Genomic DNA, 22581 nt, shown 5'->3' with positions numbered 1-22581 from the left:
GCTGCCTGTTCCTGGCCAGAGCCCCAGCTCCTGCAGGTGAGGGTGTGGCTGTCGGGGCAGCAGGTGGGAAGGAGTAGACTCTGAGCTCAGTGGGGCAGTCAGTGGTCTTGTCACCCTGGGCCTAGCACCTGGGACATGGCTGGCATGCAGTGAGTGTCCAAGCCTGTGGAAGGACCCAGTAGGCCCCGTGGACCCTCCTCGTTCTTCCACACAAAGCCCAGCCTTTCCTTTCTAAAGTATTTTTTCTCCAAGCCGTGGACCCATTTGTGGTTAGAGTACTCAAAGGTGTCTCCCCATTACTAAATCTCTTTAATCTGCAGTTGTGAATGCCCCCTATCTGCTTTGCCTCCTGTCTGTGGCCAGTGAGGTCCAGGGTTCTGGGCTGGAGCAGACACCAGACTGGATGTGGGATTGAAGGACTGCAGCTCAGGCTGAGGTGGGGACAGGACCCTTGCCAAGGCCACCAGCATCCCTTCGCGTACAGCGTCACGCTTACCCCGCCCCACAACCCTGGGAACAGACAAGATATTCATCCCCGTCTCCCAGATGAGGACAGTGAGGCTCAGGGAGGCAATGTCATGCCCAGGACAGCACAGCCTCTCCGTGGCCCAGTCAGGACAGGTCCAGGTTGTTTGGCCCTACATCCGGTCCTCAAGGAGATGATATTTCTACTGTCAGGAGGGCAGACTTTCAAGGTGGAAAGAGCTTCCAGAGGGGTTTAGGCAGAGAAAGCCAGGAGATGGAGCAGCAGCAGCAGGTTTTGTGGGGGTTTTCAGCCATTTGCTTCCTCTATAAGGGCAGGCAGAGTGGACAGTCGAGGAGACCTCTGTCCACCACACCCCAGAGCTGGTGGGGGTGGCCGAGGTGGGGAGTGAGCAGCAGGAAGTGGCTGTTAACATCTGCTGAGAGACGGGTGCCAGGATTAGGACTTGGTCAGTGGGTTCTGAATGCCACCTTCTTGGTTAAGGGCAGGGTGGGGGACTCAGGACGAAAGAGACCATGTGTGGAATGAGGCTAGAGCCCTGTCCTCAGGACAAGCTGACCTGGGGCTCAGAACCAAGAAGGGTTATGGATACAGTCATCCTGAGAATGTTCCTAAGGGCAACATCCATTAGAGTGAGTCACCACCCAGCCAGTGTCCTGCTTCCCCTGCATCCTCAGGGTGAAGGCGTTCACAGCCTTGGTGGGAGCTCTTACTGCGAATCAAGCAGTACCCTTAGCTCAGACAAACCTGATTTCTCTCCTGCCTCTGCTGTGTGACCTCAGGCAAGCCCCTTGTCCTCTTGGAGCCACATATCCATCCTTGTAAAATGGAGCTCCTAGAGATCAGTGCATCGTCAGGGGTATTGTGCGATGGGTTGATACATGGGAGGAGCAGAAAATCAGCCCTCTAGTAGGTGCACCTGGACTGGTCCCTGCTGCCCCAGGTCCCTGCCAGCTGCTGCCCAGCCTTCGTTGGGAGTGTTGGGAATGTCCCACACTTCACATGTGCAACCCAGGAACAGATTTTAAAAGCCAACCAAAAGGTGCCTGTACCTATTTCTAGAATAAAAACGAGCACCTGAAGAGCCTTTGTTGCACCCACCTAGTGACATGTAAAGCTGTTTTACCAGCCCCCTTCGCATGGGCTCAGAGAGGTTAAATGATCAGCCCAGGGCCACACAGCTCATCCATGGCATCATCCAGGGCCTATGGATTCCTGATGCCAACTTCTTCCCACGCTGTCTGTGTGTGTTTCATTAAGATCTAAGGCCTCTGACTCTGTGGGATTAACAAGCAGATCTTTTGTTTGGTGGAAGCCCAGTCTGTGGGCGGGCCCAGCCAGCTGTCAGAGGGCCTCTTTATTCTGATGTACTAATTGCACTAGTAGAACTCTTGCAGTGTGAGTGGTTTAATTGGTAATTACCTAGGCTGTGGGGCTGGGAGGGTTAGACACCTAGCAGGAGTCCTTGCTTCTTTGGAGGCCCAGGCCCCAGGCCCTTGAACCACCACAGAGCCTGATGGCAGAGTCACGGCGGTATCCATGCCCACACCTGGGTTCCTGGACCTGCGCCTCCAGCCACCTCTCATACTGGCCTCATCTGCTCCAGAAGCCAGACCCGGTGCCTCCTAGGCCCCTGACCATCCACGGCAGCCTGTGGGACCAGAGGCCTCCGGCCCGGGTCAGGCATCTGTGCTCAAGCAGATGCTTTAGGACGCCCATGTCATGGTTGACAGCGTCTCTGGAGGGAGGCCAGGGCTGTGGTCAGAGCTGGGGCCCCTTCCTGGCCTGTCCATCTCAGACTGTACACTCTTGGCTCCCCTTGGTCAGGCCACGCTGATGGGGGCTGATGCCCATGTGGAGCAGATGGGTCTGTCCTGAGTGTCTCCTGTGCTCAGGGGGAGGAGAGCCCTGACCTGGGAGGCGACATTGACATTCTTACACTGCCTGGACCCACCACTGATTCCTTCCTGTCCCGAGTCACCTCTCTTCCCTCCCTAGGCCTCTGCTTTCTCGTCCAGTCCACAGTGATGGTGTCAGGAAGTGAGGGGCCTCCCAGCCCTGACCCCGTGGTCCTGTGCTGGAGACAGCTCCTCACTGCACCACCCCATTCCCTGGGCTGGAGGTTGGGTCTGACCAGCTGTACCTTAGGCACCTGGGGCCGGCCCTGTGGCTGGTGAGGGAGGAATGAGGAGGGAAGGACCTACTCTGTGTGTTCCTACTGGTCCTTTTCCACCTTGAGTCAGGAAAGCAGATGCCGAGTCCCAGGTTGAGAAACTGAGGCACAAATAGCCCTGCAGGCAGAGATCTAGCCAGAAATGCATGGAGCGGTCTTCACTGTTGTCCCAGTCCTTCTCTGAGCAGACTTACTCCTGTGCCTTGGGCAGCCGAGGACAGGGGTGTTGACCTGAAGTGTTCGATTTGGGGGCAGCAGGGCTGAGTGGAAATGAGGAATCTGCCCACGTCCTCCTCAGCCCTGTGACCTTGAAGGGTCAATGCTTGGTCTCCAGGACCCCAGGGTCACTTTCTTTGGTTCTTTACTAGAGAATTCTTTCATTTTTCCTGAATTCACTCAACAATAGTCGTGTGATAACTGCTGTGTGCCAGGCACAGTTGGTTACTGGGATGTGACAGTGAGCCTAACCAAGTCCAGCCCTCATGGACCTGGACTTCAGGGGGTGGGGGGTGCAAATAATAAATGCATAAACCACAGAGATGGTTGTCAAGTGGTGTAGACAGTGCCACCTCCCCCATCTGGAAACCAGGAGCTGAGGGATAGGGGAGGGCAGATGGGACCTGGATGGGGGTTCTGACAGTGACTCAGACATTATCTGCATCTCAATGCCGCCACCTGCTGTGAGTGTGATCTGGATCTTCTAGTCCACCTCCAGGAGCCTCAGTCCTTCCTCTGTAAAATGGAGGCACTCAGGGTACCCAACCACTGGAACTGTTCCGAGAGCATGTGGGATGATGCCTGGTGAGGACCTCGAGCCCAGAACCTCCAGGTCTGTGCCTTCGTTTGCATCACAATCACAGTCACATCTATGTTTTGGAAAAGAGAGTGAAACTCAAAGAAGTTAGGTGATTTTCCCAAGGCCACCTAGCGGGTCCACTCCCTGTCTCCTCTGCTCTTCTCCTGTATAGAAGTCGCCTCTCCACCCCTGTGGGGCCCTGGCCCATAAGTGCATTACGTGCGGCAGAATTGGACTGTCTGGAATGTCGGTTGTAAAGAGAATCCTATTTAAAGTGTCTTTATTTGTTGGGGGTTACAAAAGTAAGACATGAGACACGCTCAATACACGCCATTCAGACCACACAGAAACAGGAGACACAGGTGCTCCTGGGGATCCTTGTCCCACCAGCCCATCGCCCCCAGGCAACCACTTTCTGACTTCTATCACAGTGCATTCATGTCCCCCATCTTGGAGCTTCCTACGCCTGGAATCATACAGTGTGTGCTTTTATGTCTACTGTTTCACTCAACATAATTTTTTTGGCATTCGTGCTTGTTATTGTTGTATTTGCAGTTCTTTTTAAAGTTGTTTGTTTGTTTGTTTAAGTAACCTCCACACCCAGTGTGGGGCTCGAACTCATAACCCTGAACATCAAATCAGGAGTCAGATGCTCTTCTGAGTGAGCCAGCCAGGCACCCACATGGTTCTTCTTTAAGAATTGAATTGTAGGGGCACCTGGGTGGCTCAGTGGATTAAGCCGCTGCCTTCAGCTCAGGTCATGATCTCAGGGTCCTGGGATCGAGCCCTGCATCGGGCTCTCTGCTCCACAGGAGCCTGCTTCCTCCTCTCTCTCTGCCTGCCTCTCTGCCTACTTGTGATCTCTCTCTCTGTCAAATAAATAAATAAAATCTTAAAAAAAAAAAAGAATTGAATTGTATTGCATTCCTCAAGTATATGCATTTATCCAGTTTTATTAATGGAGAGTTGGGTCATTTCTGGTTTGGGGTAAGGAGTACAGATGCTGTGAACTTGCACACGTGGTTGGGGCTGTTGTGAACCTGCATCTTCATCCGGACTCTGCCACTTGGGAGCTGGGAGATGATACACAGGTACTTTTTAAAGTCTTGGAACCTCATTTCCTCACCTTTAAGGCCTTACTCCCAGGGTTGTGCGGAACTAGGCGAAATGTGCAGTAATGCTGGCTAGATGCTTGTTACATGGCAGGAAGTTACTGAGTAATGTTAGTAACTCTAATATGTTACCCTCTTCTTGTGCCTCTGCTCATTTTGAACCCTCTAAATACAGTATCCCTACCTCCAGTTCTACTTTAAAAAGGGTAAGCCCAGGGCGCCTGGGTGGCTCAGTCAGTTAAGTGTCTGCCTTCAGCTCAGGTCATGATCTCAGGGTCCTTGGATTGAGCTCCACATCAGGCTCCTGGTTCACTGGGAAGCCTGTTTCTCCCTCTCCCTCTGCCACTACCTCTCACTTGTGTTCTCTCTCTGTCTCAGATAAATAAGATCTGTTAAAAAGGTGGGGGATGTGGGCAGAAGTTTCCATAAATCTGTCTCCACCCCAACTACTCCTAAAGAGACAGGCTTCTTCTATCCTTGAAGTTCCATCCCCTGTCCTATGTATTTTTCTTAGGATTTGAGTCACTTTCTGCCAGCCTCATTCAGAGCCATGCCTTGCCCCTTTCTCCTGCTCCCTAAGAAACCATGAACAACCTGAGAACAGGGGCCAGATCTGACTCTCCATGACATCCCCCCTCCCACTGTGCACCCCAACTCCTGTGTGGCAGGTGCATGGGACAGATTGGCAAGGTGAAGGGAGGAAGAACATAGCAGGAGAAAAATCAGGGGCTGAGAGCAGGGGCAGGAGCCTGGGCCTGGTCGGCTGGGGCAGAGCAGGGCCTGCCCTCCCTGTCCTTGTGGAGGCCGACCATGGGTGCAACATTCTCCCTAGACAATTCCTTGGGACCTCCAGTCCTCCCAGGGCCCTGCCTGGAGGAAGGTGGCTTCAGCAGGCATTCTCAGGGGACTGGGGTGCTCCCTTTGACAGCAGAACCTCATTGACAGGTGACCCTCCCCTCCTAATTTCGCCACCTAGAGGGAATCTGGTACCACGCATCTCACATCGTCTTTAAGTCTGAAAGAATGGGCCCCAGCACTGGGGCCCAGGACAGGGAGGTACACCCACTCCACCTCCTCATGGGAACCCATTCCCCACGGGAGAGAAGGATGTGTCACTGTGACCACATCTTTCTGGAAAACTCCCACAGTTCAGTTCTTTCCCCGGAATTGCACTGGGGAATCGTATCCTTGCTCAATCTCGTTGGATCTATTTTTGGCCCTGACCGACTTGATGTGGTGGAGTGTGCGGGTGTTCCCTTTTAATTTGGGGTCTAAAGCTGTCTGAGGCCTGGACCGGCAATCATGAGTGCAGAGCCATTTATGGAAGCAGCTCTTGAAAAAAGTCAGTAAAGAAAACTGACTAAAAATACCTTAGAAATGAAGCCTCCTTGGCCTCCTCTGGGCAGCACTGAGATTTCTGGGTGGGAGGGAGAAGCCCTTCAGACGCAGAACTGGTAGGTGATCAGTGCTGCAGCTCCTCCCTGGGCCCGCACCAGGCACAGAGACCTGGGTCTTGCTTTAGGTCTAAAGGGGGCGCCTCATCCTCAGTCACTAGCAGGACTAGTCAGACGGGACCAGTGCCTCTGCCTCTGGGACCCTCGGGGCCTGCCCTCCACCTCAGCAGCCTGGCCGTGGGAAGGGGGGCCAGTCCCGCAGCAAAGTGAAGATGTGAGCGGCTTCTGATGGAGACCCGCTATGCTGTGGAAGCCATTCCCAGACCAGCAGCTGCCCCACTGTCCTGCGGAGCTTGGGAAGAACCTGCAGACACATGCCCTCTCTGGGCCCCCGGAACAAAGGGAGCTTAATGACAGTCCACTGAGAGCCTCCCATTTCCACCCCACATGGTACAGTCCTGCCCTTAATTGCTCACCATCCAGAGGGGCACGCGAATCAGAGATGGGGACTCCTGGGACAGGGGAAAGAGAGAGGCCAGCAGGCTGATCTGTGTGAGGTCAGAGGAGGACGAGGGGCCTTGAAAGCTGGACTGAGAGGAAAAGCAGCCTTTAGACAGGGCAGAATGGGGGCAACTCAGGAGAAGGTGTTTTGGGGAGGGCCTTCAGGAGAGGGAAGAGGTATCTGTAGCCGAGGCCCAGGAGTCCATGAGGTTGGGCCTGGCCAGCTCGGGGGTTTGGGGGGAGCAGAACCAGAGCTTGGTCTCCTCCTGGGGACCCTGTGGGGCTGGGGAAGGGTTTGAGGGCAGACAGGTCAGGCGATTCTGTTTTCTTAACAGCCCCTCTGAGCTAAAGGAAGAGGGTGTCTTTTAAAGTCTTAGTTTTTGGTCAGAAACAAGACAGATTTAGATCATCCAAATACCCTTAAATTTTGTCCAAGTCACAAAAATATCCAAAGCCATTGTTGGTGTTGGGCTGTTGGATTCAGGTTGTGGCAACTGGAGATCTAGCCTGTGAGTGGTGGGTGCAGGTCCTCAGAGGCAGAAAGGCAGAACGTAGTCGGCGGCCGTGCAGTCAAGGACATCTCTGGCACACAGCATTCTTACCCATAAGCAAATGTGGAAAGCAGAGGCCATTTTATCAGACGCTGGAGGGAGGAGAAAGCCAGGAGTCCTATGATTGTTTATTTGCCTGGAGCCACAGTAATGGAGTTAAGAAAGCAAACTCTGCCTCCTCACATGGAGCTTTATGGGAAATAAGGTACCTGTGGAAACAGTAGCAGCACTGTCTGTCCCTGATGGTGGGCTCCTGCCCTGCCATGCCCAGTGTCTTGATGGAGGTGACTGTCAAGAGCCTCTGTGGGCTCCTAAAAACCATCCGTGGTTTCCAGCCTACCTCACAGGGTCCTGGACTATTGTAATATCAACAACTGTTGAGTTTTATCAGATTCTTCCCAGGTCACAGAGCCTCTTTGAATCCTTGGACAGCACCTTAATCAAAGAATGGATTAATATTACTAGAAATAATGCCACCATGTTGTCCAAATTAATGTGCATGTTTTTCTGCGAAGTCCATAACTTCAGCCTAATGGAAAAACATCAGATAAACTGACATTGAGGGGCGTTCGAAAAGTGTCTGTGTCCAGGGGCACCTGGGTGGCTCAGTCGTTAAACATCCCACTCTTGATCTCACCTCAGGTTTTATCTCAGGGTTGTGAGTTCCAGCTCCATGTTGGACGTGGAGACTACTTTAAAAAAATTAAAAATTAAATAATTGAAAGTGTTAATGTCATGAAAGAAAAGGAAAGACTTAGCAGTTGTTACAGGCCAGAGGACCAGGAGACCTAACAGCTAAATGCAGTGTAAGGCCCTGGATGGAAGTTGGGAACATTGAAGAGATAAATAGTGGGAAACAGGGCAAAATTCTAGAATAGACCATAGTTAATAGCCTTGTACCAATATCACTTTCATGGTTTTGATAATTAGGCTGTGGTTTCGTTACACATGATGTTATCGTTAGGGGAAGCTGGTTAAAGAGTATGGGGAAGTCTCTGTACTATTCTAGCTAGCAAAGACTTTTCTCTAAATCTAAATCACTTAAAATTATCGCAAAATAAAGCTAAAAGCAAAAAGTGACTCCCACACACTCTTCCTGCGTTATCCCCAGTCCCACCCCTCCCTTGACATCCTTTATAGCCACTCACATAAAATCACCTTGTTTGCTACTTCCCCACGCGCTGCAGATTCCTTGGGGGTGGATAGGGGCCCCTCTGTGTCCCCAGCTCTGGTTTCCCTAGTGCCTCCATAGTGACCTGCATACAGTAAGCATTGCTTTCAAACGTGTAGGAGCAAATGAATTAATTCTCCTGAATGTCACCAGGAAAAATGAATGGGAAGATGGAGGGTTTATAGAAAGCATCCTGAGCATGTATAGTCAGGAGTGTTTTCCCACATGCTCAAAGATGAAATTATGGGGCGCCTGGGTGGCTCAGTGGTTTAAGCCGCTGCCTTCGGCTCAGGTCATGATCTCAGGGTCCTGGGATCGAGTCCCACATCGGGCTCTCTGCTCGGCAGGGAGCCTGCTTCCCTCTCACTCTCTCTGCCTGCCTCTCTGCTTACTTGTGATCTCTCTCTGTCAAATAAATAAATAAAAAAAAAAATCTTTAAAAAAAAAATAAAAAAAAATACTTATAAAAAAAAAAAAAAAAAAAAGATGAAATTATGGGACTGCCCTCCCCCAACCCCCCACCACCGATTAGGAATCCTCACCCCAGATATTGCAGATGGAGGAAGTAATTGACTACCTGGAAATCTTGCCCCAGGCATCAGTGGTTCCCCCAGAGCCACCACAGGGAGAGGATTCCTGACAGGACATAGCTCTGATGCCCGGGATCCAGAACATAGGCCAGGAGGGGAGCACCCACTCCTCCTTCAGCCTAGCCAAATCTGCCAGGGACTGGGAAATGAACTTCCCAAACCCATAAGCAGTAGCCAAAAAAAAATTTCCTGGGAAAACCCAAGAAGTGACATTGTGAAGACCTTGGCCTTTCCCATAAATTCCCTCTGCAGACCATCAACAATGGCAGGGGTTGGGAGGCAGCAACAGGCCACTTCCAGCTGGATGTTTATGCTGTCCTTTCAACATCAGATGGTGAAGGTCCAGCCTGATGTAGTGGAGCAGCCCAGATGGGAGTCGGGATCCCTGGGTTCCATCTCCGTGTGTGTATAAGAGTGGAAGGAGACTTGTGTGTGGTGACCTGTGTCGTTAGAACTGTGATGTTCTGGAATGTTCAGCACTTTCATAAAGGGTCAGTTTCTATTTTGTGCCTGAGCCAGAACAGCCTCTGTGGTGGTTCTGAGGGGCTGCCTTTCTGAGCCTGGGCATCTTTGGGAGATTCCAGAGCTTGGGGAAGTGGAGGCTCAGCATGAAGGTGGGAAAGAAGGAAATGCTCCTGTGTGATATGTTAGAAGCATTTGCTGGACCAGAACCAAGTACCTACTCCAGTAGCAAACATAGCCTTTTGCAGTTTCAATGGACCCTGTATCAAATGGTCATTTTGCAGATGTGGATACTGAGGCCCAGAGGATTGAATGCCTTGACAAAGGTCAGGCAAATAAAAAGGAAACCATCCAAATGCCTTTCAGTTGAATTAATATATTTTTATGTTACATAACCTTTCATTCCGTACCTTTATTTAGAAAAAGAAAATTGAAAGTCCCCCTCTCCTTTCCCTGGGCTCCTAAGATTCACACATGAGGGTTCTACTGGCACTGGCAGGAGGTTATCACTTTGATAGAGGGATGAAGTGAGGAACTTGGAGGCCCGCACTCCTTCTCACGCCTGTTCCTATGGAACGGCCATCAGTCCTACCTACCTGATAATGCCTGCCCCCTCCCAAAGCCCTTTCAGGCCCCTCTGTGGAAAGACTCCTAATATCTCCAGTTCACAGATAAGAAGATTGAGGCCGGGGAAAGTATCTGGTCACCGCTGGCCCAGGTCTGGGATCAGAAGCCTGAGCTACAGGCCAGAGGACCTATACTTCTCAGTGCTGTGTTAGTGGCAAAAGCAGGGGCAGGTGGCCCAGGAACTACTGTAGGGGCAAATCCAGATCCTAACAGCTGCTATTCCTCAACACCAGCTTTCGAGAAATACTATTTCTGGGGCGCCTGGGTGGCTCAGTTGGCTAAGTCAGTTAAGACTCTTGACTTCAGGGGCGCCTGGGTGGCTCAGTGGGTTAAAGCCTCTGTCTTCAGCTCAGGTCATGATCCCAGGGTCCTGGGATCAAGCCCCGCATCAGGCTCTCTGCTTAGCAGGAAGCCTGCTTCCCCCTCGCTCTCTGCCTGCCTCTCTGCCTACTTGTGATCTCTGTCTGTTAAATAAATAAATAAAATCTTAAAAAAAAAAAAAAAGACTCTTGACTTCAGATCAGGTCATGATCTCGGGGTTGTGAGATACAGCATGGAGCCTGCTTACAACTCCCACTCCCTCTGCCCCTTTACCTCCTAAAAGAAAAGAAAAGAAAACTTTCCTAATACACAGAAGCAACTGCTGGAAAGCTATACTTCTACAGGTTCCAGCATAGAGAGAGGGGCCCACTCCCCTTTGGCCAGTTACAGTCATGTCTAGTATAATGCTGTATCCCAGGAAGTTTTAACAGTTTCCGATGAAAAGCATCACTTTCCTCACAACGTCCTGGCTTCTGGTGCTTGCCTGGAACAGCCAGGGCGGGCAGTTTCCTGTGCTGAGCTACTGGGTGGTTCATCGATTTCACAAAACACACAGGGTGGAAGCTTGGAACTGGGTTCAGTTCAGGTGCATAAGGCTCCCCTGACCCTACACACGTGGGCTCCCAAGTCAGCAAGGGAGGGAGGCCCCAGAGCGTGGTCCTCCCATGGAGCTGGCAGGTTCGTGGGTTGTCCCCTCGGCCCCAAGATCCGACAGGAAATCAGCCGCAGGCCTGAGGACGGAGATCGCCTGCAGCCCCACCCGCACATAAGCCCCACGGCCCTGGGAGCAGATACGTGTTCAGGGATCCAGGTTCGAGGCTTTGCGAGGAGTCAGGTGAAGGACGGGACGGAGCCACCTTCCTTCCCCCTCTGGGCCATACCCTGTCACAGCCAACAGCCTCGACCAGGGGTATCCTGCACATACAGGATTCTTTTTTTTTTTTTAGATTTTATTTATTTATTTGACAGACAGAGATCACAAGTAGGCAGAGAGGCAGGCAGAGAGAGAAGGTGAAGCAGGCTCACCGCTGAGCAGAGAGCCCGATGCGGGGCTTGATTCCAGGACCCTGGGATCATGACCTGAGCCAAAGGCAGAGGCTTTAACCCACTGAGCCACCCAGGCGCCCCACATCCAGGATTCTTACACAGCCACGGAACAGAGGTGGTCTGTGCAGCCCCTGAATCCACAGAAATTGTCCCCAGAGCTGTGAGTGTGGGAGTGTCCGTAGGGAGGAGGGGACTCGTGTGGCAGTGTTCGTGTCCCGCATCCCCGGGTGTGGGACCAGAGCCCTGCAGTCCTCCCTCTCCACATGTGTGGGAGCACATGGGTCCTTCCCAAGGTTACCGCCCCCGAAGCAGCCTGGCTTCCGGCTGCACCTGTGCCGCGTGTTCGCCAGCCTGGCGGAGCCTGGCCGTTGTCATTCTTTGCCACTGCGGTCTGGGAAGGAAAAGCCCACCTTGTCCCGTCACTGTGTGTGTTCACCGGCCCCGCCCAGCCCAGCTGTTGGCCTGTCCCTCGCTGGACCCAGTCCCTACCGCAAGGACAGGAAGCGCTCCCCACATCCGCCTCCGCCACCAGCTTGGTGACTTGTGGTTACAGACACCAGCAGCCAGAGAGAGAGTTTTTAAAAAAACTCACAGACATGTCATTAAAATCTCAGTGTTGGGTTTGGGGGAAGGTGCTGGGTGGCTCCCGCCCCTACTTTCCGGAAACACAGATTTGTGGCATTTGACAGTGACAGGAGACTAAAGTGGGATGGTACTAAATATACCGTCCTGGGCATTTCCGGGCAGCAGGGGATGTGGGATTGACTCGCCACCCCAGCCTCCGGCCCAGACCAGCCCCACCTCGTCTCCCCTCCAGCCTGTGCATCCCCTTCTCCTTCATGCCTATCTTCCACCCCCGCTTCAAACCACATCGCACCCCTGCTGCCCAGAACCCTAAACCCCACTGGCCAGATGTGAAGCCGGCGCACCCAAGCCAGAATTCCAGCCCTCCAGAGTCAAACCACAGCTAGACTCAGGGCCGGTCCCCCACAGCACTGACCTGTGGACACCCCCGCCCTGCATACCTGTGCCTCTGAGGTTTCCTCTGCCTAGAACAGATTCCCTGCCACCTTCTCCACCCCACCGGACTCGGTCCCATCCTTTAAGGCCAGTTCAGGTGGCACCTCCCCTGGGAAGCCTGCTCAGATCCCACCCATCATGGGACCGTCCAGCTTCCCTGGGACCTGACCAGGTGTCACCAGGTGCTGTCACTCCTACTTTGCTCCTTCTTGTTCCTTTCCAGGTCTCCCTCTGACCCTCCTTCTTCCCTCACCTTGTCACCAAACAGGAACTGCCATCCTTTGTCTTTCGCTGTGTTTGTGGCTGTTGTTTTCCCTGCCTGTGCTATCTATTCCTCAGCCCTAGGCCTTTGTTCAGGCTGGGCCCTTCCTCTGCAGTGTCCTCCCTTGACATGGGGGCACATCCACTCTCAGCCCTCGAGGCCCAGCTCCAGGGTCAGCTGCAAACACTCCCTCTCCCCCAGGCTCCAGTGCACACACATCAGCAGACTCTGCTCAGCCCCGGCCTCAAAAACACACTCAGCTCTGTCCCTGCCCACCCTGTGGCCTGTTTCTGCCTTGGGTCTGATGTCAGTCTTCCCAGAGGAGGGACATGCCCTCAGGTCCCATCCTTGGGTCCCAGAGCCAGCAGGGGATGGGTGGGGCAGGCTGGGTTTGGAGCTTGGGGGTCAGAAGTGGAGGCAGCTCTTGCTGGCACCACGGTGTGCTGGACCCTGTGCCGGACACCTCAGCGCATGGGCTGCCATGCCCTCTCAGCACCAGGAGGCAGAGCTTGGGAGCAAGTCCCCTTGCAGAGGAGGGAGCCGTTCCCACCTAGGCTGCCTGGGGCCCCATCTCCCCCCGCCCCCAGCTCTGTTCAGAGCACAAGTGACCGATGGCCCCACTCTGTCTCGCAGTGGAGCGTGACCGCACCCTGGGCTACCAGGAGCCCCACTGGAAGGAGTTCCGCTTCGACCTGACCCAGATCCCAGAGGGTGAGGCGGTCACAGCCGCCGAGTTCCGGATTTACAAGCTGGCCAGCGCCCACCTGCTCAACAGGACCCTGCACGTCAGCATGTTCCAGGTGGTCAGGGAGCAGTCCAACAGGTGCCTACCCTCATGCTGCCTCCTGACGAAGCCTGGCCGGGGAGGGGACACTTCCCAGAGGACAGAAGGGGAGCTCCCTGGGGAGTACACCCCCAGAGGCAGAAGGATATTTGGCCAAAGCCTCGTGTCACTGTGGGGAGAGGCCGAGCATAGGTCCTGCTTCACATCCCTGCCATGCTGTCCTGGCTGTGGGACCGTGGGCAGGTCACTGAGCTCCCGAGAGCCTCGGTTTCCACACCCCTGCTGGGCCCAGTAACATTTTGTGCAGTACATACAGTGAGAGAAGGCACACGGGGCGCCCACCCCGAGCCAGGCGGGATGGGTGACCCACGCATCGTCCCCCAGGTGGGCACTGGAAATGCAAAGGCAGCTGTGCCGGCCCTCAGTTAATTGTTTTTTCATGTCCACAGGGAGTCTGACTTGTTGTTTTTGGATCTTCAGACGCTCCGAGCTGGGGACGAGGGCTGGCTGGTGCTGGACGTGACAGCAGCCAGTGACCGCTGGTTGTTGAGCCGGAACAAGGACCTGGCGCTCCGCCTCTATGTGGAAACAGACGACGGTAAGGCTCAGGGTTGGGCAGCAGACCTTCTCCTGGGGGCTCTTCGAAGCTGCTGGCACAGAGCCAGCTGCAACCACCTCCTTTGGCCCTGGAGGCCTGGCCTCTCTCAGCCCAGCAGCTGGGGTGGTAATCCCCTAACCACTTTGGGGGCTCATTGGGTGCAGAAGCCAAGGTTCTCACAGCGGGAGCTCCCTACCACGGTGGTCTCCTTCTCTCCTTTTGCAGAACCAATATTTCAGTCACTAAGAGAGAGTCCATGTTGTCCCTCCCCAAGAGCAGCCATGTATGTGGGGCGTATCCATACTGGGCAGAGCCGAAGGGAGGTGGTTATACCCTCAGACTTGGAGCAGAGAGGCCTGGGTTTGAATCCCAGCTCTGCAGCACTCTAACCCGGTGACCTTGGCAGGGTACTTACCTTTGGGGTCTCACTGTCCTCCTCTGTAGAATGAGGGTTCGCATCTTCATTCATTCCCCAGGCAGCGGGGGAGAACCTCTTTCATCCCAGGCAGTGGAGTGGGGGACGGAGAGGCAGAAAGTGGGCACAGGATGGTGGATCTGAGCTACAGCAAGGGGCAGCCATGACTGGAACTGGGCGGATGGGGACGTGGTGGGAGAGGAGACTGAGAGCTGCAGGCCACATCCTGATGTGGGTGAACCGGGCCCCGTGTCAGAGTGTTGAGGGTGGCTCCCTGTATTTCATAGCAATGGAGGATGACAGGATCTGAGTCAGGTTTTTAGAAAAGAGTCATCTGAGACAGCCCCTGGAGGAGGGCATCACTCACCCCGGTGCTTAGCCAATTAGGCTTCCCAAAAGTACAGTGGGGACGGGGCGAGGGAAGTGAGTTCACAGAGGAGAAAGCTGACGGCATTGACTTAGCAGGTGACCAAGGCTCATAGGAATGTCCTGCACCTGCTGTGTCCCCTTGACATGATGGAATGGGAAGGGCCCTTCATCTCGTGGTCGTCCCCCAAAACCCAGAACCCCATCTAACCGTGGGAAAAACATCAGACAAACCCAAATTGAAGGACCTGCTACAGATGCCTGACGAGTGTTTCTCAAAACTGTCCAGGTCGTCAAACACAAAGAAAGTCTGAGAGATTGTAACAGCCAGGGGATCCTAAGCAGTTGTAGGAATGGAATGCCGTGTGGGATCCGGGACGGGACCCTGGAGGAGAGAAAGGACACTGGGGAAGACCAGTGAGGTCCGAGTACATCGTGTTTAGTTTATCCTCAGACTTAGTGTTGGTTCATTAGTTGTGACAAGTGCGCGGTGCTAATGTCAATGTTGGCATTTCCCGGGGAAACGGGCCTGAGTATCTGGGAACTGTCTGTACTGTCCTTGCGGCTTTTCTGTATATGTCAACTGTTGTCAAATAAAAACTTAGCATGTGTGTCCAGCAAAGGCCCTGCCCCCTAAGTCTGCAGGGACCATAGTCTGGGGTGGGGGGACAAGAGCAAAGTCAGAGCAACAGGAGCCACGAGCTGCAGGGGAGAGCAGAGACCTGCTTGTTGGTTGGCGGCAGCAGAAAGGGAGAAGAGTGGATAGAAGAGGAATGATGGAAAATGTGGATTGAGCCAGTGGCCATTTTTAATAGAATCTTTATATTTTCCTGCCTGAGTAAAAGTAGAGGAGGGGCAGGCTTGAGGGAGCAAACCAAGAGTCCTTTTTCGGCAGCGATGTTATTGAGAACCCTGGCTGACATCCAGATGGAGTGTCAGCTAGGACAGGTGAGAGCTGGGGCACAGGTGGGAAGTGCCCACATCTAAGTGGCTTGAGAGGCCGGGGACTGGAGCAGGTCTCCTGGGCAGGGGTGTGGATGGAGAAGGAAGGGGACGGTCCAGAACCCTGGGGCCTCCCACATGGAGAGGGCTGCCCAGAAGGGGTGATGCAGAGGATCTCTGCTTCCCGTGGGGGTTCTGGGGTGGAGAAGGCTGCCTTCTGGTCAACCTGAGGGCTCATGGTCAGTCTTCCTCTCACAGACACCACCATGGGGCCTCTGCAGGCATGGCTCCCTCCCCATCAGGCGAGGGTCCTGGGTTTGGGTCCCACGGGGTGGGAGGCATGATGATTCCCGAGCCTCTCAAGGTGTAGAGGGGCCAGGATGTTGAGGGTCACCTTGTCCCCACGTCACCACCCAGTGTGCCCTCCCTGCTCTCTGACGCAGCAGCTGCGGCAGTCAGTCAGTCCCCACCAGGTCTGGAGCCGGAGGCAGAGCTCAGGATGGCGGCCCTCCAGCAGTTCTCCAGATTGTACAGGGACCCCGTGCAGCTTGGGAAAGACATCTCCGACAGCACCAAGCTCAGGGTCGTGGCTTTGGGCTCTGTAGGATTCCAGAGAACCTGATAAAGGCGCTGCTCAAGACACACGTCAAGGAAACAGCAACATGGGGCTGGACGACTTTGGGCTGGGCCTTCTCCTGGAGACCAAGCAGGTCCCCCATATCATCGGCTCCGACGCGGGGGAGAACTTGCTGTGTGAGCACCAGTACCTGTCCCGCTGGGGCTGGAGCTACCTTCCCAGGGCTCCCCAAGGGAGTGCATCTGCAAGGTGGGTGCGGGGCGGGGCCCTGTTCTACAGGCCCATGGCCTAGAGGACCCTGGTGCAGGAGGGAGGTGTCCCCTTCAGGTACTCACGGGAGGCCACATGGCCCTCAAGAGCCAGTTCAGAGAGGTGAGAGACTTTCTCGGGGATCTCCATCTTCCGAAGTGGGCATCTTGGCCGGGTTTGCTTTGGTGAAAGGGTGGAAGGCCCACCGCGGAGGAAACGTTACCTTCAGAAGTACCAGGAGTTCCACTGTGCCCACGAGCAAAGCTGCAGAAACCTCCGTGGTGGGGGCGGATGAAGCTGCGGGTGTGGGCACGTCTGCCCCCGAATACGTCCAGGTTCCCAACGCTGATGCGACCCCGTCATCAGGAGGGAAAAATACGAGAAATGAATTGAGCATTTCATGGTGCAGCCAGAAGGTGAAAAAGCCAAGTGTGTGGGTGACCCCAGGACCCGGATCATCACATGGGCAGCTCTTGAACATGAGGATGGCATGTACGCCACCTGGGGCGTAGGAATCCCGCTCCTGCCCAGCAACTACATCAGCCCGGATGTAACTGATCATCTTCACCATGAAAATGGGATCCTGGGCTTCCGTCCGTTTCCATTAAAAGAGGAGGCGGATGCAGATCTCATCACTGCGGGTGAGCAGATGGTCACCATTTCCTCCGGGGGAAATGTTTTTTCTCCTGCGAAGACTCGTCTCCAGTAATTCGAAGGGACACCTCCACCTCACCATGCTGGGAGCCATGCAGGTTTCCTGTCCGGTGACAGGCTAACTGGGTCACCTCCGGAAAGAAGGGGAGAGGCACGGAGGGAGCCATGGATTTGGTGTCCGGTGCCAAGGCCAGAACGGTGGTCACCATGCAACGCTGCACCAAGGACAAGGGACCCCACATCTTGGAGAAATGCACCGTGCCGCTCACTAGGGCGCTGTGCGGACCGAACCATCCCCAAGAAGGCCGTGTTCCACGTGCACAGGAAGAAAGGCCCCACGTGGATCGAGCCCTGGGATGGCCTGATGGTGGACGTCAAAAAGAGCTCAGGCAGCCCTTTGCCCTGTCCCCAAACCTCAGACCCACACAGCAGGTGGCAGCCTGAGCTGGGAAGGAAGCCCCGGTCATAGAGGGTGGGTTTCATTGGAAACCAGAGGAGGTCTGGTCACCTCTGTCGGTGGCGCTGGCTGTCTGACCAGCTTTCCCACCGCCAGACAGACTATCCTGCCAAGAGGGATATGGCTTTAATTAAAAACCAAAGGAGAACGGAGCCCTTTATCTTGTATGTTCTGTGCATCCTGAGATGGTCTGGTACCGTCGTCGGGCACTTTGAACGCCCTCCTCACTGTGCTGTTTATGTGATATTGTGTACGGCTCGAAAGAGCCCACAGGACGGCTTTCATGGAAGGGCTTCCCCTTGTGAATGAGTCAGGAAACGTGGGGGGATGATGAGAAGGCGTGACCACCCCCATACCCCCAAGGCCCCACTTTGCCAGCACCGTATGGCCCGTTACCCGGGGGATGCTGTCTGCATGAGCTTGTCTTCCTGCGGCCCCTCTGACTTTTCCTCTGGGGCCTTCCGTCCTCTGGCTAAATTCTGTGTCCCTGTAGCCTCCCCTCTTCCTCCTTGCACATCCTCCTCCTCGTGGCTAAATAGATGTGTCTGGAAGGACAGCAAGGCTGTCTTGCTGGGCCAGAGCACTGGCAACGCAGTGACAAGGTTCCCCTGTCGATCAGCTGTCCCCTGTGTGCTGTCGAAGGCCGCGGCGTGTGGTAGGAGGGGCTCTTGGAATCTAAGACGGACTTCTGGGTCTTCTCATCTCAGACATGGGATTCCTGTGTCGCCCAGGACACTCAGACCCTTTCTGCCTGTTGTGGAGACCTAGACTGGCCTTTTGTCATTACTCCCTTATAACACAAGAGAGGCCATGGGGTGTTTCCTCCTGGACATAACGGGTTCATACACATGCCTGTGCAGCCATGTGCAAGTCCAGATGTGTACGTGTGTGTGAGGTAAAAAAGCCTGACACAGAGCATGATGCACGTTCTCAGCGTAGCTCTCGAGGGCATACAACCATCAGAGCAGATGGGCGAGAACTGGAGATTCTAGCTGGTGAAGGAAGGCCTTTCACGGAGGCCTCCTTGGAGCCTCGCCCCAAAGGAAGGACCAGTTCCTGGAATGGAGGGATGGAGACACCGCTCCCGAGGGGCAGCCTGGGGGTGGGGTGTTAGTGGCCAGGGACCATGACTGGGTTGGGTGTGGAATGGAAGGGCAACAAGTGGATGGATAGTGGGGCACCTTTGAGGGCTTCTGGGGAGGAAACCTGATCGGCCCTGGGTGTCAGTTTTCCAGCAGCAGTGTGGACAGGCAGAGCTCCCCCAGGAGCGGACAGTGAGACGTGTGAAGATGGTAGGAAGAAGGAGGAGGGTTGAGTTCCTCGTTCTTCCACGATGAAGTAGGCAGGGGGACAAAAGCAGACTTGATCCATAGCTGGGATTCTCCAGGCACCCTGGTTGTCCTTCAGCCTGGCACAGGGTCACCTCTGACCACAGGCTGAGGTGGGGCCAGGTCTGTGGGAAAGAGCCAGGTGGTGCCCAGAGCAGGAGGCCTGGGATAGAGGCGGGAGTGATCTAGGTCTGGCACAGTTTGGGGGTGTGTGAATGAGGCCTTGAGCACCTGCCCCGGGACAGGATGGGGCAGGCGAGCTGGCAAGACCTCTGGGTGCTGATGGAGCAGACTGAGAAGTGGGGAGAGGCTGGAGGACTCATGGGTGCCCCCCGGCCCAGAGAAGCAGCATGTTCCATCGGGCCGAAGGGGAAAGGCCACAATGTGGCCCACGCTCTCAAGCATGGCTGCACACACCTGTCAAGTGCAAAAGGGCCTGCCCGCACCCTCACAAGGTCTGGTCTATACCTGACAGGCAGGGACCCTGGGCCCCACAGGCTCCCACCTCTTCCTTTCTAGAAGGCAGCCTTCCAGTGCCGGGCAGCCTAGGGCCCCACCACCTAGCTCACTACAGCTCAGGCCTTCCCTGCAGCCCATTCTCTGCCCCCGGGTAACCCCAAGAAGATCCTTGATCAGACGGGCACACAAGGAAAGTGAATAGTGAACACAGCCTCAGAAGACAGATCACCCTCTCTGGCTCCTCGGTGGGCAGTTCTCTCCAGGGAACAGGGACAGGACAGCCACACCCGCAGGGGTGGAGCGAGGCCCAACGCAGGGTCATGGAGTTCCACTCCAGTTCCATGTTGACGACAGTCACCCTCCTGCTCCCAACCACCCTGGGCGCCTCGTGGCCTCTGGCATTGCCCCTCTGCTCACAGGCCTTGTATGTGTCTCATGGCTCCGTGTCCTTGTGGTTCTCCTGCTTCCTGGTGGCTGACTTGCTGTGACCCAAACTCTTTTGAATGGCTTCTTTCTGGGCTCCTTCCAGGGTCAGCTCCTGCTGCTGATGACCTCCTGTCCAGCAGGATTGTTCCCAAGTGAGCCTCTAATGGGTCCAGGGAATTTGTGTGTGGCAGGTGATGTCATAGGTCAGAGTTCAGTCTCTGGATTGATTTGTTGTTCAGTCAACTTGGCCCAAGGACATGGGCCTACAGCACAGCTGTTGAAGGGCTGACCTTTACCAGCTGAGCAGGACTGTGGGTGGGGCAGGCAGTGCCCTTGACCTGTGGTGTATCCCAGTGACTCATAATAGACCCACTAAAGGAGCAAACATAGGTATTTGTACATGTGGACGTCTGTATACTGTATGATAAACGCATGTGTTTCTGTACATACGTGTGTGTGTGTGTCAGGGTGGCCACATCAAGGGGACAGGGACATGGAAGGGGAACAGTTGCTCTGTGGGTTATGAAGCGTAAAACTGAGTTCGTAATCCTCTCCTGTTGTTTAAGAAAATTCCACAGGAAGAGAAAATGAAGGGGTCTGTGGCACTCTCGTCTTCACAGTGGAAGGCAGGAAGTAACTGACGTGTTTAAAGTGAAGCTAATATCTAAATATTATGGTGTATTTTCTCAAAGGATTTTATACATTTGAAATGCTCATTGTGGAGACATTTAAACAGCAGTGAATGTGTTTGTGTGAAAAAGTTGAAAAAAATACAGACACTCATGGTCACCATTGTGTAAAACTTCAATTGACATGAAAATATTCCAGAAATATGAAAATGCTGTGTTGGAGGGTGGAGAGATTTCAGAGGGATCTTTTTTTTCTCAAAGGTTACTTTATAGTTGCTATTGTAGTACTTGGACAATTGAAAAATCGGGAGGCAGGGAGCCTGGTGGCTCAGTCAGTTGAGCAGCCTGGCTAACTCTTGGTTTTGGCCCAGGTCATGATCTCAAGGTCATGAGATCAAGCCCCGCATGGGTCTCTATGCTAAGCTGGGAGTCAGCTTGAGATTCTCTCTCCCTTGTCCTCTGCCCCTCCCCAGTCAAAATAAATAAATAAATCTTTAAAAAAATCAGGAGGTCCTTTGGAAATACAAAGAGGTACAGGAAGTTAGTTTTATTGGTGGAGCCGACATTTCCAGGGATCATGTCTGTGTTTCTTAAGGCAATCTCATCTTTAGGCAGCTTTGGGGACAAATCCCATTTTCACGGGCATCCCTCTACCTAGCCAGAGGCCCCAATATTTCCCTGCCCACAGTCTTTTCTGTCTTTTTTGACCCACAAACCTGGGGTTATCTCCTTAAGTGAATAAGAACTTGGGGTCTGGAATTAGACATGGGCTGAACCCCCAGCTCTGGGACTTTGGCCTGATGTCGCTGCCCTGGTGCCCCCGGTGTCCCATTTGTTGGCATTGGGGGACACTTAAGGCCCTGCTCTTGGGAGCAGCAGGCAGAACAAGCCCTCACTATGTCCTGGTAGCTGCTCCCATCTGCTGGGGCACAAGCCATCGAGTTCCCCAAAAGCATGGTGTGAGCGGGAGAACTCTGGCTTGGAGCTCTCAGATGGTGAACCACGGTTCTGTGCTCCCCTGGTGGTGTAGCTCCAAAGTTCTCCATGAGACACGTGGTCCAGGTTACAGCGGAGACATACGAGGTCACAAGTGGGAGTCGCTCAAACGAGTAAAGGGCTTCACAGATGGCAGTGTTGACCACTGTCACAAATGACGACCCTGTGTTGGCAAGGCCCCCCTTCCCGTTTCCCTTGGACCTTCTCTCGAGTCTCCAGATGAGGAAACTGAGGCCCTCTGCCTCCGTGGGCCAGGGCCTGTGCAGGCTCTAGTGGAAGGGTCCCCACTGTCCCCCATGCCCGGCCCTGCCCTTGAGTGACCGCCCTCTCTCCTGTCTTCATCCCAGGGCACAGCGTGGATCCTGGCCTGGCCGGTCTGCTGGGGCAACGGGCACCGCGCTTCAAGCAGCCTTTCCTGGTCACTTTTTTCAGGGCGAACCCCAGTCCCGTCCGAGCCCCTCGGGCAGCCAGGCCCCTGAAGAGGAGACTGCCGAAGAAAACCAATGAGCTGCCACACAAGAAAAGACTCCCAGGGATTTTTGGTGAGGTCCAGGATGTGCCTGGGGCTGGGCCCCAGAACAGCTCGAGGGGACAAAACCCTCCAGGCCCTCTGTAGGTTCAAGCCTGTGCTCACCCTCTAGCACTTTCCCGACACCCTCCTTTCCCTCATGTGCCCTGAAGACCAGCTACTGCCCTCTCTGTCCCTGCCACCAGAAGCACCTTCTCAGACCTCCCCTGGCTCACCAGGGCTTTTTCCAGAAGTCTTTGTCAGCACCAGGTGTCCCTTCCTCCAGGCACCGGTGGCTCTCAGGTCTCCCCTGGGGACCCTGAGGACCCACAGTTGTTTATGTGAAGGTTCTCCCCACCAGACCAAATCCCTCGGAATCGGGGTGGGCCTGCCCTGCCCTCCTGCCCTCCTTTCCTCCATGGGGAGTCAGCCCTTTGGCCTCCATGGAGCCACTCAACCCGGTGGAACGGGTGCGGCAGGAGCGGTGGGGGGAGGTCAGGAGGTGTCTCTGCAGACGAGGAGCAGTCTGATGGCCCGCGGTCCCCTGCCCTGTGTTTTGGCGCCTTGGGGGCCACAGGTTGGAAGTCAAAGGAGGCTGGGCTCAGTACAGGGTTACTCTGTAGCTATCGGGAGCCACCTGGAGCCATGGAAGTTTCTCGAGCTGGGTCAGGGCACCAGCAGA

The 22581-nt window shown here is 54.5% G+C and overlaps 1 protein-coding gene and 1 pseudogene across 2 annotated transcripts in view; both read left to right on the top strand.

The window, feature by feature from the left end:
- BMP8A (bone morphogenetic protein 8a) overlaps nt 1–22581 on the top strand; it is a 35071-nt gene that overhangs the window by 1247 nt on the left and 11243 nt on the right. For both annotated transcript variants that reach the window (XM_046013562.1, XM_046013569.1), the window contains exons 2-4: nt 13145–13334; nt 13745–13893; nt 21739–21933. In XM_046013562.1, the coding sequence (XP_045869518.1) occupies nt 13145–13334; nt 13745–13893; nt 21739–21933 (534 nt within the window). The remainder of the gene's footprint in view (nt 1–13144; nt 13335–13744; nt 13894–21738; nt 21934–22581) is intronic.
- LOC123947486 lies at nt 16116–17643 on the top strand (annotated as a pseudogene).

The sequence above is a fragment of the Meles meles genome, chromosome 1 (assembly GCF_922984935.1).
Source record: "Meles meles chromosome 1, mMelMel3.1 paternal haplotype, whole genome shotgun sequence".
Lineage (NCBI taxonomy): Eukaryota > Metazoa > Chordata > Mammalia > Carnivora > Mustelidae > Meles > Meles meles.
The sequence above is the reverse complement of the archived record's forward strand: the minus strand, read 5'-3'. Positions and strand labels throughout refer to the sequence as shown.